At 41.3% G+C, this 19,804-nt stretch overlaps 1 protein-coding gene across 3 annotated transcripts in view; it reads right to left on the minus strand.

Moving 5' to 3' along the window:
* Nucleotides 1-19,804, minus strand: part of USO1 (USO1 vesicle transport factor) — a 67,705-nt gene that overhangs the window by 35,752 nt on the left and 12,149 nt on the right. For 2 of the 3 annotated variants that reach the window (XM_065404944.1, XM_065404946.1), the window contains exons 4-10: nt 18,474-18,553; nt 7,597-7,697; nt 6,979-7,081; nt 6,765-6,820; nt 6,016-6,136; nt 3,196-3,374; nt 668-808 (exon numbers count right to left, since the gene is read on the minus strand). In XM_065404944.1, the coding sequence (XP_065261016.1) occupies nt 668-808; nt 3,196-3,374; nt 6,016-6,136; nt 6,765-6,820; nt 6,979-7,081; nt 7,597-7,697; nt 18,474-18,553 (781 nt within the window). Of the gene's footprint in view, nt 1-667; nt 809-3,195; nt 3,375-6,015; nt 6,137-6,764; nt 6,821-6,978; nt 7,082-7,596; nt 7,698-15,762; nt 15,775-18,473; nt 18,554-19,804 lie in introns of all 3 variants that reach the window. The other variant, XM_065404945.1, reaches the window with a different exon arrangement.

Raw genomic sequence — 19,804 nt, forward strand, 5'->3', positions numbered from 1 at the left:
CTAAAAAGGTTGTTATATACCCTCATCATAGGTGAGGCTAGATTGAAACATCTTTTGGAACCTAGCATTAGAAATGCAACTGCTATGACAAACATTTCAAGCCCATTTGCCAAGGCTGTTAATGTTGGAGGTGGGACAATCACTGGGATCCACCTGACCTAGTTAGTGTCCTCGGGTAAGGGATTAATTGCCCTCACCTTAACCTGGTAAAGGACTTCCCAGAAGCTAGACAAATACATCTATTATTGCAGCTGTGTTAACTCATGCTAGCTTGTTCACACTGGCACTGAAGGTCAGGAAAAAGACCAGGGACTGAACTGACTCTGGAATTACCTAACCCCACAAAAAGCAGTGAACAAATCAAATTACCGTCCGGTAAACGTAGAACATGTACACACATTCACACACACACTTCAAGCTGGGATTTAAGAAGCAAAGCAAGTTTTACATCCGATTGTTTTCCACAGCTATAACTCTAAGGAGCCACCCTAAGCATATATCATTGCTTGGGGAAGAGAAACTGAAATCTCTCCGACTTCCAAAACTGATAGTTAAGGAATATTAAATTCATCTAATATGATTTCACTGTATGGCTAGAGAGTCTCAAATACGACTGCTTTCCTGTTCCTTGGCTACCTCCTCTCCCTGCTTCCTCGCCCTCCCTTACCTCGGTCAGAATGTCGGCAGGAACGCCCGTTGCCATCAGGATCGTGCAGAGCTGCTGTAATAACCCACAATGAAACATGGTTTTTTGACAACTGCTGGTGGCACCAGGTGGGTTTGTGGGGGACACCAACACCCGCACAAGCTGCAAAGAAGAGAAATGCACGTTGGTCTAGGGAGGGAGGGAACCCTGGCGTTAAAATGCTGATTTCATGCATAGATGAAAACGGAAGGGGGGTGCTGCATCTCTTCATTAGGCTCGCTTCATGTGGTGAACAAGTAAAAATTACTGTACAAAACTGTCAATACCCAAGTAGCATTTGAAGGCTAGTGACACTGCAGAGAAAATTTAAATTGGAATCTAGCCAGGACACGCAAGTCAACTTTACTCTTCAGAAAAAATGCAGCTTTTAATTCCCACAAATGGCCAGGATCTTTTTTGTGTCTTAAAGCTGCCGTTGGATTAGAAGTTAAAGTAAAACTCAACACCTGAGGATTTCTTCAAGATTCCGAAATGTCTGAGCCCACTGCTTGTGCTGAAACTATGTCAGGAATTTAAGCTACATATCCAAATTGAATAACTGTGCTACTTGTGCACACAGTTCTGTCATAAATTGAATCTAGCTACTTTTCACAAGAGGGCAGCATTCCTTCAGAATGAATTATCTCGTTTCACTGTTCTTAAAGCAGTTGTCATTAGTTACAGTACAGAAAAAAATCTTAATAGGCACCTCTGTGAAAACAGAAGTGCCAATTATGCAATTACCCCAGTTATGAATTCACTGCGATAGCAAATTCCATATACTTTACAAAGACATCATAAACACACAAGATGTATACTTGCAAGAGCATCAAACAATTGGTCCTTGCTCAAAGCACTGTTGTCACTTGTTTCATGCATTAATTTTAAAATAAGTACAAGGCTAAACATTAACACATTTTAAAAAGTCATTTATTAAAGAGTTTTTCAAAATATTTTAAAGAGCATTTCTGAGCTGAAAAGTGACTAAAAAAAGACAACATTCATACCCCCATTACATAGTGCTAACTAACATCGCTGGAATTAATTGATTTTTTATTTAACAATGGTAGACCAACACATTTTTTTCATTGCACGACACCAACTACTGTTATGGTTTAATAGTTTCTTGAATACAAGAGACGCATAGTGTGCGTGTGTAGGTGGAAATGCAGCAGTCAAAACGAATTAAAAAAAAGGAAGCCTACCATTATTCTTCTAATCGTTTTTAAGGAGACCTTTTGTGTTCATTTATTTTTCCTATATGCTATATACTTTTCAGAACTTTTGTATTAGGAGTATTTGACTTTGCTCAAATTCCAGTTGTGGATAGTCGATATCTAACATATTGATAGTTACAACTCCAAAAAAGGTTCCGGGATGTTTATGTTGTATACTTTACACCCCTGCCACCTTACAATTCTCTTTGCTGAGGATGGACTAGTAAACATGCATATGGCATTCAGTAATATTCCGAATAGAGAGACTGTGTATTCACACTGGCATGCTGAACACATCCGGCAATCCAGTATCACAGTAATGAGGCTACTCCCAATATTTGGCTTCCACAGGCTGCCAAACCTGAGCGCTGTACATTTTCACTTGCCGTGAAGTTTAATGATGTCTTTACTCCTGCACAATTCAAAGCAAACACTGGAGATTCCACTCTTACATTCTTTGAACCAGGAGTTTATTTGTACAGTAGTGGTAACGCTTCCAAACTCTACAGACAAAATGTAACTCTGCCCATTTGAGATGCTGCTTGCAGCAGACAGTGCAATGTGTTTCAATTATGATCACGTATAATCTGCTGAGATAAGTGATCTTGGACACCCTCTGCTGACCATGGGGCTAGATTTACGATTAAAACACCCAATCTTAAATTAGGAAATGCCCATACAGAGTAATTAATCATGCAACTTTGAAGTATGCTTAACGCAGTTTTATGCATATATGTCATACGAAAGGCAGAATGAAGACAGCCTGAAATCAGAGCTGAGTGATTGTATAGCATCTTGTGAGCTTTCGATGACACAAGATCAAAACTCTCTTCTGTGATCTTGGAGAAAAACTCCAAGAACTTGAAAAAAGAGTTAAACATTCCTGTGTGACTCTCTCATCAACTCCCACGTGAAAAAGAAGATTGCTGTTAATTGAATTATTAAAAATACTTGGACATTTTCAGTTTACTTTGGGGATTTGACAGAACTCTATGCACAATTTTACTGTCTGATCTTACACACTGCAACAGGGGAGAGAAAGAGAAAGAAAGTTATCAAACCATAAAAGCTGTCAGGAGTGCTCTGAGTATGCTAGTTGAAGATAGGTTTATTCTGGGGTTTGGGTTTTTTTCAACTGACTAGATTTAGTCTCTGGCTTCAGACACTTTCCAAAGAAAAAAACCCCGCAAACAAACAGCTGGCCACGAAAGCAGAAAAATAATGATTTAGAAAGCAGAAGAAAATATGCAAATTCCTAGCATTGTTCCACCAGTAAATCGCAAGTTGTTTTACCTGCAACATTAGATGAAGATTAGTTACTTTCTGTGCCGACCAACCAGAGTTGTCATCTCCAACTTCAAACCAAGGTTTCATACGCTGAATGTATGAACCTTCTTTAAAGAAATTCTGATTGGAATTATTGTTCTTTAACAAATTTTGTAACAGGAGAAGACAGTCTTCCACTACTATTCCTGGAAAGACAAGAGGTAAGGCAAGGATTAACTGAGAAAGTGAAAGATATTCCATCTCCAGAGGTCTAACACCTTTCAGGTATAGCAGAACAGAATGATACTTTCTGTCAATTCTTGGAAGCCCAATATTCTAATGGGGACAAATTATGGTTCTTCCATAACTCTCAAATGAAACGTATTTGTTTAGAGAATGTGCACTGCATATAATACAAAGGTTTCTTGTGGCAATGAAAATTCAGTCTTTTGGGGGCTTTTTTAATGGCTTGAAGTAAGTATGTGTCTCTATTCCAGGAACAGGCTTCATCAGTCTCCTTTTCTACTGCAACAGTGAAGAAAAATAAAGACAATCCTAAATAACGCTAGTGTGATGTCAGTGACCCAAGGTAAGGGTTTTACTGTAGTAATTCTTACTGGGTAATCCGTAACTTTATTCAGACTCAAACAACATTCTCTCCTCTCATTCCAAAGTTATTTCTAATTTAAACTTCTGAAAGGGAGAAGAAATTCTTAGATCTAATCAGCGAGATAATCCAATTTCAATTGTGAACGGTATGGAGCTGGAATAGCATCTCCCTCTACATTACGCACTGCACTGAGGACACTAACAACGAGCAATAATGCCCAAAATCTATGCACAGAGAAAAGGGGTATAACTAAAGCATTACGCTGGGGGACTTGGCCCAAGAATCTGAAGGAGAGGAGCAGAATGACTGGTGACAACACCCTCCTATTTCCGTGCTGGCATCAAACCTGGTTTGCTGATACAGAGGCTTAAAGGTTAATTCCCTCAGCTTGTGAAAACAAGTGCCCTCTCTGCAATTTGCTTGTTCACTTTTCCTTTCCTCAGACCTTTAGAAATATTTCTCATGACATCGTGATCTGCTTAACAATATCCTTCGAGTCTAAACATTTTTGACCCTTCCGTCATAACACTTGCTATTGCTAAGCTGCCTATGAGCAATGGCCTGTCAACTTCCCTCATGCCTCATCCCCAGGGGAGGGATAGCTCAGTGGTTTGAGCATTGGCCTGCTAAACCCAGGGTTGAGAGTTCAATCCTTGCAGAGACCACTTAGGGATCTGGGGCATGTTCTCCTGAGGTTCCTTCCGACCCTGATATTCTATGATCCCCTGGGTTTTTTAGCATCACAGAGCTTACATGATCCGTGCTACAACATTCTCAGTCTCTTTTCATTGTATCTTGTCTATGACAACAAGTTTGAATATGCAGCGTGTTCAGCCTCACGTTTTAAGTTGAAGACACAAGGAAAATGGACAGCACCTCTTATGCTAGCTGTCTGGGATGGCATTTGCCCTTCACCTCCAATGCCACAGGCTGTTTAAATCCAGAATGGCCATTTTTAGAATAAAGGGTAGGAGGCAGTAGCCTGTTATTCTGTGTATTTAACAGAGGTATGAAGAACGGTGACTTACACTGCGGTAACCATGGTTCCCCGCGATGTCAGTGTGGATCCCACTGTAGGCATGCATGCCCATGCATCTTATGTATGCAAGGTCTGATTTTTGTTTAATAGTTGTGTCTCTGGGGGCCACACATGCACCCTTTGTCTCTTCATGCTGCCATGTGGGATTGAAAAACATGGAACAGCTGCAACCTTCCCCCACTTACCTCACAATTCAAAGTCTGTGGTAGCTGAGGACTCAGGAAGGTGGTGATGGAGGGCGGGTCGTGAAATATGCAACCACTGCATATCGAAAACCCCCAGTTACTGTAGGGGAAGTGACTGTTCAAGCAGTGTCCCCTCACGCTGGGGGGAATGAGGAGTTTCAGCTGCATCCGTCAAATAATGATTGTAAAACTGCTTTCCTGAGTATAGCATCCAACCTAGCCACTCAATCCAAGACACTGTACAATAGCGGGTTACGCCACATCGCTGCCTTGCAGTTTTCTGAAAGTGGCACATTCCCGAAGCAGGCGGAGGAGGTTGCTTGCGCTGCACTAGAGTGAGCTTTCACGTTCAGTGGAAGAGGTACTCCACTGTGTTACTCACTTCAATATTGTCTGTGAAGCGCTCACTGGACCTTTAGAATGTCAATGTGTGACTACAAACATTGCTCCTGTCCATGTCATAAAGGGAAGTCCTGTGTAATTTCCTCTCTCCCAGAGCCGCGTTGGCTTCGAGAAGAAGACAGGCAGGTTGATTGACTAGTTTAGATGACTCTGGGTGACATCTGAGCACCACCGTGTCCCTATGGACTGTCTTATAAGGAGGTTCAGCCATAAGAAGCTTACTCACCCTCCTGGCTGTCCATTCTTCTGCACATGCACACTCACAGTGGGATCCCCGCAGACACATTCAAAGAAGAAATTAAGTTTGCAAATCTCTAATGGAAGTCCTCAAATCAGAATCCAAGAAGATCCTAGAAGTTGTATACTTGCTCATCCCACCACTCTTACTATGATCCTACTCTGTGTACTTGGTCCTTTAACCCATCCACACAGCACTGGTAACACCTGAACGTCACTGACTGTGACCATCTGCTGTTCACTCTGGTGTTTCTATATTAAACAGAAAAATCCTTGAGATTCTACTCGGATTGACACAAGCATTGCAACAGTCCTGGCATTTTATCTCCATCGCCACACCTTGTGAGTAAAGCAACATTCAGTTCAGACCATACCTCCATCGCTGTTCCCTTCATCTGTTACGATATCCAGCAGTCTCTCAAAGGCATTTTCAAAAGCAACTATTTTCTGAATGGCGGCGTTGCTTTTTGTCAGCTGCTGCAGTAACAAGACTCCCTTCAGGAAGAAGATAAATATAGTGACTAGACAAAGCTTTACTAGAAGAGGAGCGTTAGCTTTAAAGAAGTGCCCTCCTCGACAGTTATAATACATTAGCAGTGGAAAACCTTGGTGGCAATTACTGGATACAATTGTACATAATGCATGTGGCAACTTGCATCAAACCCCGTGGGAAGCAGTGTGTTATGCCTCAAACTTAGCTCTAAATAGGAATATAAAAAACTGCCAAAAGAAAGAATTAAGACAGGAAGTGGCTATAAAAATCATATACAGAGCAGCACTCCTCAGTAATGGGGGAGGGGTGGTTTTGGCCATCTCTAGATATACTGCCTCCCATAGCTACGCTCTTGCATACGCTCACGGTGCTTTGTGGTTCTACGAGCTACTGACGCAAATACCATCCGGCACAAAAACTGAATCTGTCTCAGGGACACGCCAACCCATTCCTTCCTGCCCACCCTTTCATGCCTCTCCAGAGCGCACAGACTCTGGAGCAGCAGGGCTAAAGGGAGGTTGAGTGCAGCATTACAGAAACAATGCAATGGAGAGCTTCTAGTTATGAAGAGGATGAACAACTCTAGACGTATGTACAAGCATGATCACAATCCCTTTGTTCTGTACTTACGTCATTTCGTATCACCTCCCTAGAGTCTGCGAGTAAATCCATGAGCCTCGAGACACCTGAAAAAAGCAAACAACCGCATGACGTGAATTACCACAAGGAGTTTACTAGAATCCCATTTTGGAAGTCCCTTCAAGAGTAGTTACAATGCTCGGTTAGACGTGCCCCTTTGGCTAACTTACACTGGAAATGTCAGTCCAGTGACCAAACTACTTACCCATGGGACTGACAAGAATTATCTGCTGCACCTGGGGTCCTTGCTGCTTTAACAATGACGTAAGAAGTTTCACTCCAGGCCAGCGAACCTGGAAGTCAAATTCCTGCAGGGATATGGAGAATGACATTAAACAATGAATCCAGGAGCATTTCACACTCTTGCAAATGACCTACACAGTGACTTTAAAAACAGGACAGCTATATGACTGGGTGCCAAATGGCCCTAATGTAGATGAGCATTCATCACTGTGAGCAGGTCCCTTTCCCTGCTCTACTCTGTAACAACAAACATGCTGTAAAGTCAAATCTCACCCCATGCTGGTTTTTTGCTTTAACAGTAACATAACTACCACTAGCTTCAGCTCCACCCTTCTCTCCCCAGGGTTCCTCTAATCATTTATAGTCCTGTTCTGCTTCTAAAAGGCAGCACTTTCACCTATCCTATTGTGAGATGTTGCTTTCTTCATTCTGGAAGAGTGATTTCATGCCCATATTCACCAAAGTTTTTCTTAAACTGCCTCAAGTTTAATTTGTACTACACCAGAGATATACAACCATGAAGAATCAAACACCCACTTTAATGTTTCTTCGGTATTCAAAGTACCGCAGCACTACTCACCTCTAGAAAGGTCAACAGGAGAGTGACATTTTCTTGCTGTTTAATGAAGATTTCTGTAAACTGCCTTCCCAGATCATCAGCCTGTTTTTGTGGATTTTCTTCTGTAATGTTCAAGAAGAATTTGTTACACTGTAACATTAAAATAACTGTAGAACTTCTTTTAACAGGTTGCAGTAAACACACAGCCTATATAAGGTACTTATGAGTCAAGGTCCAAAGAATCCTTATTGCCATATTAAATAATACATGTATCTCCCCCCCCCCCCCCCCCCGTAATTATTGCTGGAATCTGTGTGCCACAAACAATATTTACATTGGTTTAAACATGAGAGAGAATCTGAGTGTTTTCTATCCCAAAGTCAGACCAGTAAATGAGGAGCTAATTCATTTTAATAATGGAAAACCACAAATTCACTCAGTAGAAGTCTGATTCAGCTTTCATTGAAGATGACGGTGTCTTGCCATTGACTTTAATGGGAATCAGATCAGGTCCCAGATAAATACTTCATAAAATCTAGACTATTTTTAACTGCACTGTTTACAAGAAATTCTATTTTCATCAGTCACGTCTGCTCAGAGCCACATTTCTCATCTACAGGACCACACACTCAAAATGCAAGCAAGCTCCCAAGTGATCAAACAGCTCTTACAGAGCAGAGAACACCTGCCTTTTCAAATGAAGGACAGGAAGCAGCCTTGGGGATTTAGTGTTTGCATGCAGTCGAAGTGAAGTGTACAGCTGAACAAGTGTGCCACAAAGATCATTCAATACCTTCTCCAAAGACAAAGTAGATTTACTGCTCCCTCCTTCAAGGCTTTTAGTTTAGGAGTAAAACCGTCTAAAGTTGGATGTTCAAGTACTTATTTACTCTTGAAAAAGGATTTATTTATTTTTTTGGTTCAGTGATGAAAAAAAACTCAGACGCACCAAAAAAAGGGACATTCATTTTAAGATGTATTGATGGCAAAATAACCGCTCAGATCTTGATTTGGACTAATTTCATAAAGGCAATTCACGGTCATCCTGTTATCTAGCCTTTGGACTAGAATTATTTAAGTTCTACACAAGTAATTCAGTCTTATATATGTTATTTAAGATGTTCATGTTGGACAGACTGGAGAAGTAGCAATGATGGCACCAAAAGTGTTGAAACAGCATGCCAGATATCATGAATACTGTTGTATCCTGTGTATAATTTCCCATACTGGGCAACGCCAATCATCATCCAGACATGATGGAAAAGCAACAACTAAGTTTAGATAAGACTTTGGATAATCAAGGGCTATTAAATATAAGAATCGATCACGAAGCGATGTGAGTCTGTGGTACAACCGTCTTTCAGTTAACGGAGGTTGTATTTAGTTAGATTCTGATATGGTCTCTGATAAGCCTTTCAGTTGCAGATCGCTGGTTCAATCCAATTCCAGTCAGTAGCAGCAGATATTCGTTACAATACAATAATGTTTGATGACGTAAGTGAAATGACTTTGTCTCCACACAATCTATGGACAGGGGCCTGCCTCACAGAAACCCGTCAAAATAAACTTCCTTGTTGCTCACCTAAGATACAGAAGAACTGAATATGCATGAACTAAAATTGTCACAGTTACAATGGCTTCCTGCACGTCAAGCACAATGGGGGAATTTGGCAATGGTAATATGCACCATATTTTTCAATGTTGTATAATTACTAAATGAGAAAAGTATCAGGGGGTAGCCGTGTTAGTCTGTATCCACAAAAACAACAAGCTTTTTTTACCCAAAGCTTTATTTGGGCATAAGCTTTCTTGGGTAAAAAACCTCACGCATCTGAAGAAGTGAGGTTTTTTACCCATGAAAGCTTATGCCCAAATAAATCTCCTAGTCTTTAAGGTGCCACCGGACTCCTTGTTGTTTAAATGAGAATACTATTCAAAGACATTAGATCTCATGATAATCTACTGAGTTACACTGGATTCAGCTAATCCTTGACATGCTATTAGAAAAACAATCCTGCCAAATGTGTGCTAACCCTCATGATACTCCCTCCTTCCTGCTCCGTGTAATGGTTCCACATGCACTATGCAGGTCATACCACATTCACCATGTGGAAAGCCCCACTGCAGACAGTGCACAGGGCAGGGAGGGCCATGCTATAGACACAACACGTAGTTTTACAAAGTTTCACTATTACCTCCTGAGCTGTGGATTGGATGCTCTGTGGCAGACGCACTACGACAGTGGATATGTAGGCATTACAATAAGCAGAAGCTGGAAAGTCGGGGTCTGATCTGGCAAAATGCTACGACAGTGCTTTATGGGAGCATTCAGTGCACTACTCTGAGTAGCTGAACTCTCTAAAGGTCACCTTCAGAAACAAGACCTGTATTTTTCTATAGCAAGACTATCTTAATGAAACAGCCAGCAATTAGCAGTATCTAATCTAGGAATACCAGTGATCGTCCCTTTATTAGATTTTAGAAGAAAGCGCTGTTTTGTATCTGATGCTGAATGAATACATTCTGCAAGTACTCATTGATAGGCAACCCTGGGCTAATTACGATATCACAGACTCTTAAAAATATATTGAAAGAAAGTGTAGTTTCCTAAGTTGCATTCACTCTACTTGTCCCAAAAAAAGGGTACAATGGGAAGAGAGTTGCCAGGGGAGAAATCATTGTGTTAGTCTTCTTACAGCCTGTGAGAAAAACTTAACACTTCTCCAACCTGGATATAGTAACTGAACTTGACTCTAAGTTACATAATATGATCTACTAAGAAACCCATTCCAATAACTGAAAAGAACGTCTCACCTCCTGTGTGCATATCGAATGTAGTAATTGGAAAAGTTACCTTTGGCGTTAATGGTTGTTAGACTGCATCATCCACATAAAAACCAAAGAAATAAGCAGTTAAGTGTTTCACTGCAATGATCAGTTCCCCATCTAGCTTCAGCTACCTCCCTTCCCACAGGCCATGTATTGCCACCTTGATCCCGAACAATTAACAGGAACCCTTGAGCTAAGAGCACAGGTGTTGGTTACATGTTTTGGCACTTAACATCCGGCTTGACACAGCTTTCATAAATAGATCAAAAGCAGGTCTCTGTTATTTTGTACTGGTGTGTAACTCATAGACTCATAGACTTTAAGGTCAGAAGGGACCAATATGGTCATCTAGTCTGACCTCCCGCATGATGCAGGCCACAAAAGCTGACCCACCCACAACAGAATCTTCCAGCCTGCGACCCCTGCCCTATGCTGCGGAGGAAGGCGAAAAACCTCCAGGGCCTTTGCCAATCTACCCTGGAGGAAAATTCCTTCCCGACCCCAAATATGGCGATCAGCAGAACCCTGAGCATACAGGCAAGATTCTACAGCCGGACCCTCATTTTACCCGCGATGGCACGTTAATGCCTAATTGACTAAAATCACGTTATCCCATCAAACCATTCCCTCCATAAACTTATCAAGCCTAATCTTGAAGCCAGAGAGGTCTTTCGCCCCCACCGTTTCCCTCGGAAGGCTGTTCCAAAATTTCACCCCTCTGACGGTTAGAAACCTTCGTCTAATCTCAAGCCTAAACTTCCCCACAGCCAGTTTATATCCATTCGTTCTCGTGTCCACATTACTACTGAGCTGAAATAATTCCTCTCCCTCCTTGGTATTAATCCCTTTGATATATTTAAAGAGAGCAATCATAACCCCCCTCAGCCTCCTTTTGGTTAGGCTAAACAAACCGAGCTCCTCGAGTCTCCTTTCATAGGAAAGGTTTTCCATTCCTCGGATCATCCTAGTGGCCCTTCTCTGTACCCGTTCCAGTTTGAGTTCATCCTTTTTAAACATAGGAGACCAGAACTGCACACAGTACTCCAAATGAGGTCTCACCAGCGCCTTGTATAACGGAAGCAGCACCTCCCTGTCCCTACTAGAAATACCTCGCCTAACGCATCCCAAGATCGCATTAGCTTTTTTCACAGCCACGTCACATTGCCGACTCATAGTCATCCTGCGATCAACCAGGACTCCGAGGTCCTTCTCCTCCTCCGTCACTTCCAACCTATGCGTCCCTAACTTATAACTAAAATTCTTATTAGTCATCCCTAAATGCATCACCTTACACTTCTCACTATTAAATCTCATCCTATTATTGTTACTCCAATTTACAAGGTCATCCAAGTCTCCCTGCAGAATATCCCGATCCTTCTCCGAATTGGCAATACCTCCCAACTTTGTGTCATCCGCAAACTTTATCAGCCCACTCCTACATTCGGTTCCGAGGTCAGTAACGAATAGATTAAATAAAATCGGACCCAAAACCGAACCTTGAGGAACCCCACTGGTGACCTCCCTCCAACCCGACAGTTCACCTTTCAGTACCACCCGCTGCAGTCTCCCCTTTAACCAGTTCTTTATCCACCTCTGGTGTCAGACTGCTAATGGTGACGGCAGAGTGACTTACATTCTCCTAAACATTTCTAACAGACACGTGAATGGGTGATTCAGGTTAGCGATCTTTCCAGGCTTAGGTGCGTGTAAGTTACAGAACTGAAGTCTGCACATTGTGGGCACGCATTGGTTTATTTTGTTTATGGTAAGAGTGAAGACTTATTTTTCCATTATGTCCCAAGTGGCGGATGAGGCTGAGAAACAGAACTGCTGAGTGGAGGGTAGATAAGGTGATGACTACCCTAGCTGGTCATTTCATTACTTTTTACAGCATCTGGTGGTGGATGATGCATTCTAACAACCGTAACAGAGTCTGATCTAGAAATTCCCCCATGTAGTCTCAGCAGATCAACCCTCAGCTACTCACCTGCATAGCTATCAATGCTGCCTAGCTATTATCCCCTTTACGTCATCAGACAGCCACTGTCTCTCCTCCACTCACACTTCCCCATCTACCACCAGCCCCACAGAGATCTTCCTATTCATAGAGCCCTGTTCCCCAATACCAACTCTCCTCCTACACCTTATGTCTATCCTCCAGTGTACAGTTCCCGCTCTCCCATTCCCATGACGTGCTCCCTCCAGAGCCCCCCATCCATCTCTATTTTAAACACCAATACATATCAACGCTAAGAGCACAATGTGGTAGAACCGGGAGCATGTTAGGGTGCGGGTGAAGGAAATGTGAGAAAGTAGAGGCATGGGGTTGATGAAGGGGAATTCAGGCTGTGCATGAGGTGGATGAAGGAAACACTCCACTTAGAGAAGTGGGACTCTGGTGAACAGGTGATTCAGAGCAAAGCCCCTTTACCCTCTCCCAGATTTTTAGTGTAAACCCAATCTCCCACATTCCTACATCCCCTTTGGTTTCCCATGAAGCTGACTCATGGTTCATCAAGTAACCAAGGGACGAGCTAGCAGATGGGTGATCAGGTATGGAGGCTGGGGTGGGCGGAGAAACAGCAACATTTTAGTTGGGCAGATTGGGATGTATGCAGAGGACCTGTGATGGAGGAGGAAGGAGCGAAAGAAGGGTGAGTGGAGGGAGAGCCTAGTGTCCACTTGAAGGGCTCATCTGCTCAATGAAGCCACAACACTTAGGGAACCTTTCAAGCACCAATCTCAGCGCAGCCAAAAGGCACTAACCACATGCCTCCTCTCCTGGATACAAGCCTCTGTCCTTCCCTGCTCATCTGAAGCCTGCCGCTAAAATGCCCTTCCGCTAAAGCCTTACTCAGCCTCTTATGCTCTCCCAAGCCACACCCATTCTCTGTGCTGCCCATTCCCACATGACCTCAGAGCCACATCTCCCCTGATGGCACCCCCCCATGCTCCCCGCTGCCCTACCTACTTCCCAAGTGACTCTGCAGAGCACAGCTAGTGCCTCAGCAGGACTGCTCTGGTTAACAGAAGCAGCTAACACACAGTAGTTCTGTCACCACCTAACCTTTGTATAACTCAGCTGTTATCCTGAATATGAAGACATTTGTAAGTGTTTAATTTTAACATGTCGAAAGTGGCCCACACCCAAGAAGTCATCAATTAGCTCAAGAAGAGTTTGTGGATTATTGGTGTTAAACTAGAGGAACTCAAAGTAACGTGCGGAACACAGGGCAATACTGTGAGAGAAGCAGTTGTATACGCTTCATCTGCAAACATTATCAAAGATTTTACGAAGCATTACACAGAACACCCTCTACAGAGCTACCGAATTATTCGGCCAAATTTGGCTGATCAGTCGAGGTCAATTATTTGCAAAACAAAAGAATTTTAGTTCTGCTTTAATTGCAAGTCTCCATACAGACTTAATTATGGAGTTGCTACTGCTGCCTCCACAATTTAGAGACCTGTAACAGGGTGACAAACTGCCCACGACCTTGAGTTTTGGCACACCATCTGGACAGTGGTAGAACAAGGGAAAGATGTTTACCTTTGATCTTTTCTTCAAAGGGCACAAAAGTCAGCATTTGTTCAACCACTGAAGTGCCCTTTAGAGTCTAACTCTTAATTTGCTAGGTTTTTCCATTATTAATTGTCGGTAACAGAAATGACCAATTTAAATTTTTATCATAGGTTGCCAATCATCATTACTCAAATATATACACAAGTTAAATGTATTTCTTCCAATGAAGCAGTCATTTTGGTGCCATTGATTTGGAAAAAGTAGGGTCATCTAAGGTTAACTGTTCTGTCTGAGATTTTAGTCTAGGAAGTTGTTAACTCTTTCCTTCCCTTCTGATAACCATGAAAAATAATGTGTGTACACGACTTTACAAAAACCTGGAAAAGTAGATTTTATAGCTGAACCCAGGCGAACCTGATACAATATTCTCATAGATCACAAGGAGCAAGACTTACAGCTTTCAGAAAAAAACCAAGTTCCGTTACTAGCAGACTCACATTAACACATGCCCTTGTTCTTCCATTAAGTTCTAGTATCCTAATGCTCAAGAGAGTTCTGGATGGTAAACCCAACATTCATTTCCTTTTATCAGTGTGCTGAGGGGTCTATTTACTCCAATAGTTTTGTTCCCATTCAATATGTCCTAGACCCGTGGTTCTCAAACTTCTGTACTGGTGACCCCTTTCAAGTAGCAAGCCTCTAAGTGTGACCCCCCCCCACATAAATTAAAACCACTTTTTTATATATTTAACATCATTATAAACGGTGGAGACAAAGCGGGGTTTGGGGTGGAGGCTGACAGCTCGCGACCCCCCATGTAATAACCTTGCGACCCCCTGAGGGGTCCCGACTCCCAGTTTGAAAACCTCTGTCCTAGACTTTCATATGCAAGGGCCAAACTAAATATAAGTCACCAGAAAAATCATAAGACCATTTAATGGTCAAGGAAATATGGAAAAGGAAAATCAGAAAAATTAAACTGAAAGGGAAAGCTGAAGAGGGCATGAGGAAAAGGAAAGAGGTAATACATCAAAAGGATACTACTTCAACTTTGATTTCCCTTACACTGGTCAATTACATTATTGCAGATGCTCTAGACTGGCTATTGTTATGTGGAGTCATACTTCAGTTCTGCGAGTGGAGGGGAAGAGGGATCTCTGTTTATGAAGATTAGTTTTAGATGTTTCAGTAACAAATACCGCTTTTCAAACGACCAGTCTTAGTTGATTTGTTAAAACACACTAAATGCATCTTAGAACTGTGACAGATTAACAGATGAGGAACAAGTAAGTGTGTAAGTGGGCAACTAGATCCATGAAAGGAAAGTAATAATGCCATATTCTTTATGTGTGTTACTTAAAAGGGACACTGTGAAGGCTGGAAGGATCAAAGCTTGATTTTTGTTCTGTATAACAGTTTCTCTTAAGTCCTTCAATGCATCTTCCAGACACAAGAACGCTATGCGTCCATACTTGCTCGCCAAAATCTTGTGCTGAGCCCCGGTATCCACTTTCATTAAATAGTTAACCGAGAAGTATTTAGACTGTTGGAATGCCAATAAGCCCACTTAGAATCATGGGACAGAATAACATGCCCACAAACTGATAAGTACCTGAGCATAATGGGAAAACACACACATTTCAGGTACAAAAACAAATTTAAGAAATTGAGTTTTAAATCTGAGAGAAGAAAGATTATGAAAAAATTTTAGTAAGGATTATAAAAATATCTTACAGTGTCCTTTTTAACAGTGAAGAGAGTGAAGGTGAAAAATAACTTGTGATTAGCAACTATGACTAATAAAAGCAGCATGCTATATAAATTGAGGTTTTTACCTTCCAAATCGTCTGTAAAGGTAGACAAAAGAGGAAGAAAAAAAAAAAGAAGAGAAAGGTTCACAAGTAAAACAGCTTTCCATGTAGCACGGCAGAACAGCAGAATTAATAATGGATTTCAAAGGCAGCCATCTTGGAATTCTGCCACCATTATTACTTTAGTTGTCACGGAAGTGGCAGAACAAGACAACCCTGTACTCCTGCAGTACTTCTGATCACACACACGTGATACTAGGCCAGTAATTCTTTGTTTTTAATGGCCTTTTGAGCACAATGTTCTTATGTCAGAACCTCCCTCCTTTGGGGGGTCTTCTATCAAGGCCATTGCCAAAAAACTCCATGCACCCGTGCTGCCTATTCGTTCAGTAACTCCAAAATTACAGCAGTAGATTTTACTAGAGATGCCTGTGCCTTCGATAAAGGAGACTACACGAGAAGAGGCAACTGAATGAACTTGCGGGAATAGGAATAAGAAAGAGAGGGGAAACAATAAGGTGAGAATCTGAAGATTCCCATATATCGTATTAGTTTCTGTGAGCATTTCAGGCTGCAAGTCTCATTCAGCAATGCAAGGGAAGGCACAACAATTCTAGAAAAGTGCTCAAGCACATTTCCATTTCTGCCCATATCTTGACATTACATTAAGTTCTATGTGTTGGTCAACCTACATACCTTCCATCGAGACCTCTCTTCTGGTCTACATTGCTCAAACTTCTGGAGAACTTGTGTAAGGAATTGTTCTACCCCAAAACTCAACGTAGTTGGCAGTATCAGCTTTTCAAGTACAAAACTGAAAAAAAATCCAGCAGCACAGTAGCAGTGCTACATAGAATTGAAATCAACAACCAGATGGTGAGTGTCCTCTGGTTACCTGCAATGCTCTTGAGCTGTATGATGGATGCAATATATGATGAACCCATGGATATTTAGCATGCCATGAATTTTGGAAAATGCATTTATATCTAAGTTTCTCATTTTCCTAAGTCTACTCCGTTGCATATGTTTTGTCCATGCGCTGACCTGGCCTTCAGACCTTCTTTTGTTGATTCGGGGTGATGTGTTTTCTTTAAAATCCCCAAAAGTCAATCCAGTGGTTTGATGTGCTTGACACTTTTATTTTTAAAACTAACCGTGAGTATGTATGTGGGTCTATTGGTTAGACTGTTTAAACTAATTAGCTAGGACTGGTTTTCTAAGGAAAGCAGAAGCAGCAACATGTGCAACTGCAAAAGGCTGTAACAAAACAAAGGAGAAATGCAGTCTCCTGGAAAAGTCAATTCAAGTTGTGTTTTGCAGCAGCAAAATTGTAGTTTGTTTTATTACGCAGCCCACTCTGGCTTTATTAGTTACATTAAAATTGCTGCCTGTCTTTCTGGCAGAGGTAGCTGCCTATGAATTACTTGATTGTAGCCAGGAAGTCCAGACCCAATCACTCCATTCCTCAGTTGCCACAAACTGGTTATTAGAGCACTACAGAAGTCTTACTGACTGAGGCTCACCCTCAGGCATGCGGAGAAGTGCAGGCCAATATGAGCCAGGCCTGTCTCCCTCCTGTCTGACCACTCATTGCTATTGTGCCCAATGCCCCTCACTCTGCCCAACAACCTGAAAAACTTGAGAGCTTCACTTGACTGGAGAGCTGTTTCACCCCATTCTAAGCAGCAGGGATTTCCCCAGCTGTTACTGGTTAATAGTAAAAGGGAGCAAATTCCAATATACAGTCTTTAATGTGAAGTACACTTTTCCCCAAATCCTAATTATGATTCACAGTAGAGTCTCTTTAAAGATTTTATGTTTATATTAGGCTATTTAAAAATCATTTTTAGCAGTAATCATTTTGCAAGATTGTCAATTTTATCAACAGCTCAAGAAAAGGCCTTCAAAGGCCTCCAATGATCAACCAAATAGTCTCATTCTAAATGTGCCTAGGTGTGATTTTATCATTTAACACACAACTGGGAACCCACATCATAATGCCTAATCCTCCTATTTAATCCATTTGTTACCATTTTCTTCTTATAAGCTGTTATAACAATGAGCAGCTAAAAATATCAAGTTTCAAGACCAAATGTATTATGCCTCTGATCAGATGTGGAAATACTGGGGTGGGAGGGGAAGAGGTGTTTGTTGGGTTGTATTATTATTATTATTTCCATCCTAAATTGACAGTCATTGCATGGCTGGCAATCAAAATATTTTCACACTCATGCACAGCCACCTTTAGCTTTTAAGGAATCCATGTTTTCTAAGAAACACTCATTGATAAGTGAAGAAAAAAAAGAAGCCTATCATTTGATCAGGGCCACTCATCTCAGTTTTAGCTTTAAGTACCAGATATTGACTAATCTGCAAACACAATTTAAGTCTAGTGTCAGATAATCCTTCTGTGGAACATTGTTATATTTTAGTATGAAACTACAGACAAAATCCCCACTGAAACAGATACATATTCCAAATATGTACTTACAGAAATAAATGGGCTAAAGGATTTCATATTACTACAATGCAAGTTACTGTTGACCAATATTCCTTGCATTCAGACAAATGACTGTAGTGGTACTATCGTAAGAAAGGACCCATTAAAGGAACAGTGTTTAGTAAACTGCATACCATTACATTTTTATCATTTGAACGTAAATCATTATAGAGTAAACATGAAAATTGCATTTCACTGCAGGGGGTGACTACAATTGTTACTACTGCAGGCTTACCTTGTTCTTCCTCTTCTAGATCATTCGATACTATATTGAAGAGAGTGTCCAAAGCGTAGCCAATTATTTCGGAATCTGAACTGTGAACAGAAGTAACACTTTTCTTTAATGACTTATTTCCACTTTTTTCACTTTATATTATTTCCTTCCTAGTGCAGACAGACATATTAGCAAACAACTGTAGTACATGGAAAGGCTATGTTGTCACGGGTTTTTTTTTTTTTTTTTTTTACATTGGAACACTTTGCAGATGTGGAACTGTGTGTAATCGCTGTAGAGTTCAAAATCTTCCTCCCTACTTTCATTCCCCTTGGGTGTAATCACTTCAGAAATTAAGAGCCAGTATAAAAATGCTCAGCAACGTAACTACCACCATGCCTTTCATTTCAGAAGCCATTCCATCTCTTCTGAGTATCTCCAAAAACTTCATTTTAAGATCAACTATACAAGTTGATCAGCATGAACTATCATTTGTTTGCTCTTTTTTCAAGTTGTTTGATGCAGTGATGTTTGCTAATCACGGCAGTTGCACTGAACCTGGATCACGTATCTAGATTAATTCCTTTAGCACATCAGTTAACAAAGACATCTCTTAAGAAATCAAGGTACTTCATGGAGATTTCAAGATCTTAAGAGTTTTTCACTTTAAGATTTTGTACTTAATGCTGTAAACAATTTTAGATTTAAAATAAAGGGACATCTTTCCAAGGCTGTTAGTAATACAACACCATAAAGTTCCAGAAGCAGAAGTAATTTCACCAGGAACTTCCCCCACTTCAAAGTTATGAGACGCTAACCCTCAGCCCTCTCCAAAACCCCATCAAACATCTGTCACTTTTGCAGTGTGCCTTGAAAGGCACCAAGTTCAGGCTATTTCACACCTAAGTGGGGAGCAATGGGCAACCAGTTCAGATCCCAGAGCAATGGTGTCACATGCTACCAGCAAGATGCCCTTCTCAATAAGCTTCAGTCTCTGAATGGTTTTATTAAGATGCAGACCAATGTAGGGAGCATTGCAATAATCTAATCTTGAGGAAACAAAATCATGGTTAACAGTAGCCAGGGACACATAAGAAAGGAAAGGCAGCAACATCCTAACCAGATACAGATGGTAAAAAGATCACTGAGTTACTGCTGTAATAGAATTGCCAAACAGTAGCTACAGGGTTTTAAATAATCCCTCTATTTATCGATCAAGTAATGAATGTTGGACATACTCTCCAGTTGCTTCCCCCAACCCACTGTCACCACCTCAGTCTTATCTGGATTAATCTTCATCAGCTCGCTTTCGCCCATGCCCTAATCTCAACTAGACATTGGCTGAGGTGTTG

The sequence above is a fragment of the Emys orbicularis genome, chromosome 5 (assembly GCF_028017835.1).
Source record: "Emys orbicularis isolate rEmyOrb1 chromosome 5, rEmyOrb1.hap1, whole genome shotgun sequence".
Classification (NCBI taxonomy): Eukaryota; Metazoa; Chordata; order Testudines; family Emydidae; genus Emys; species Emys orbicularis.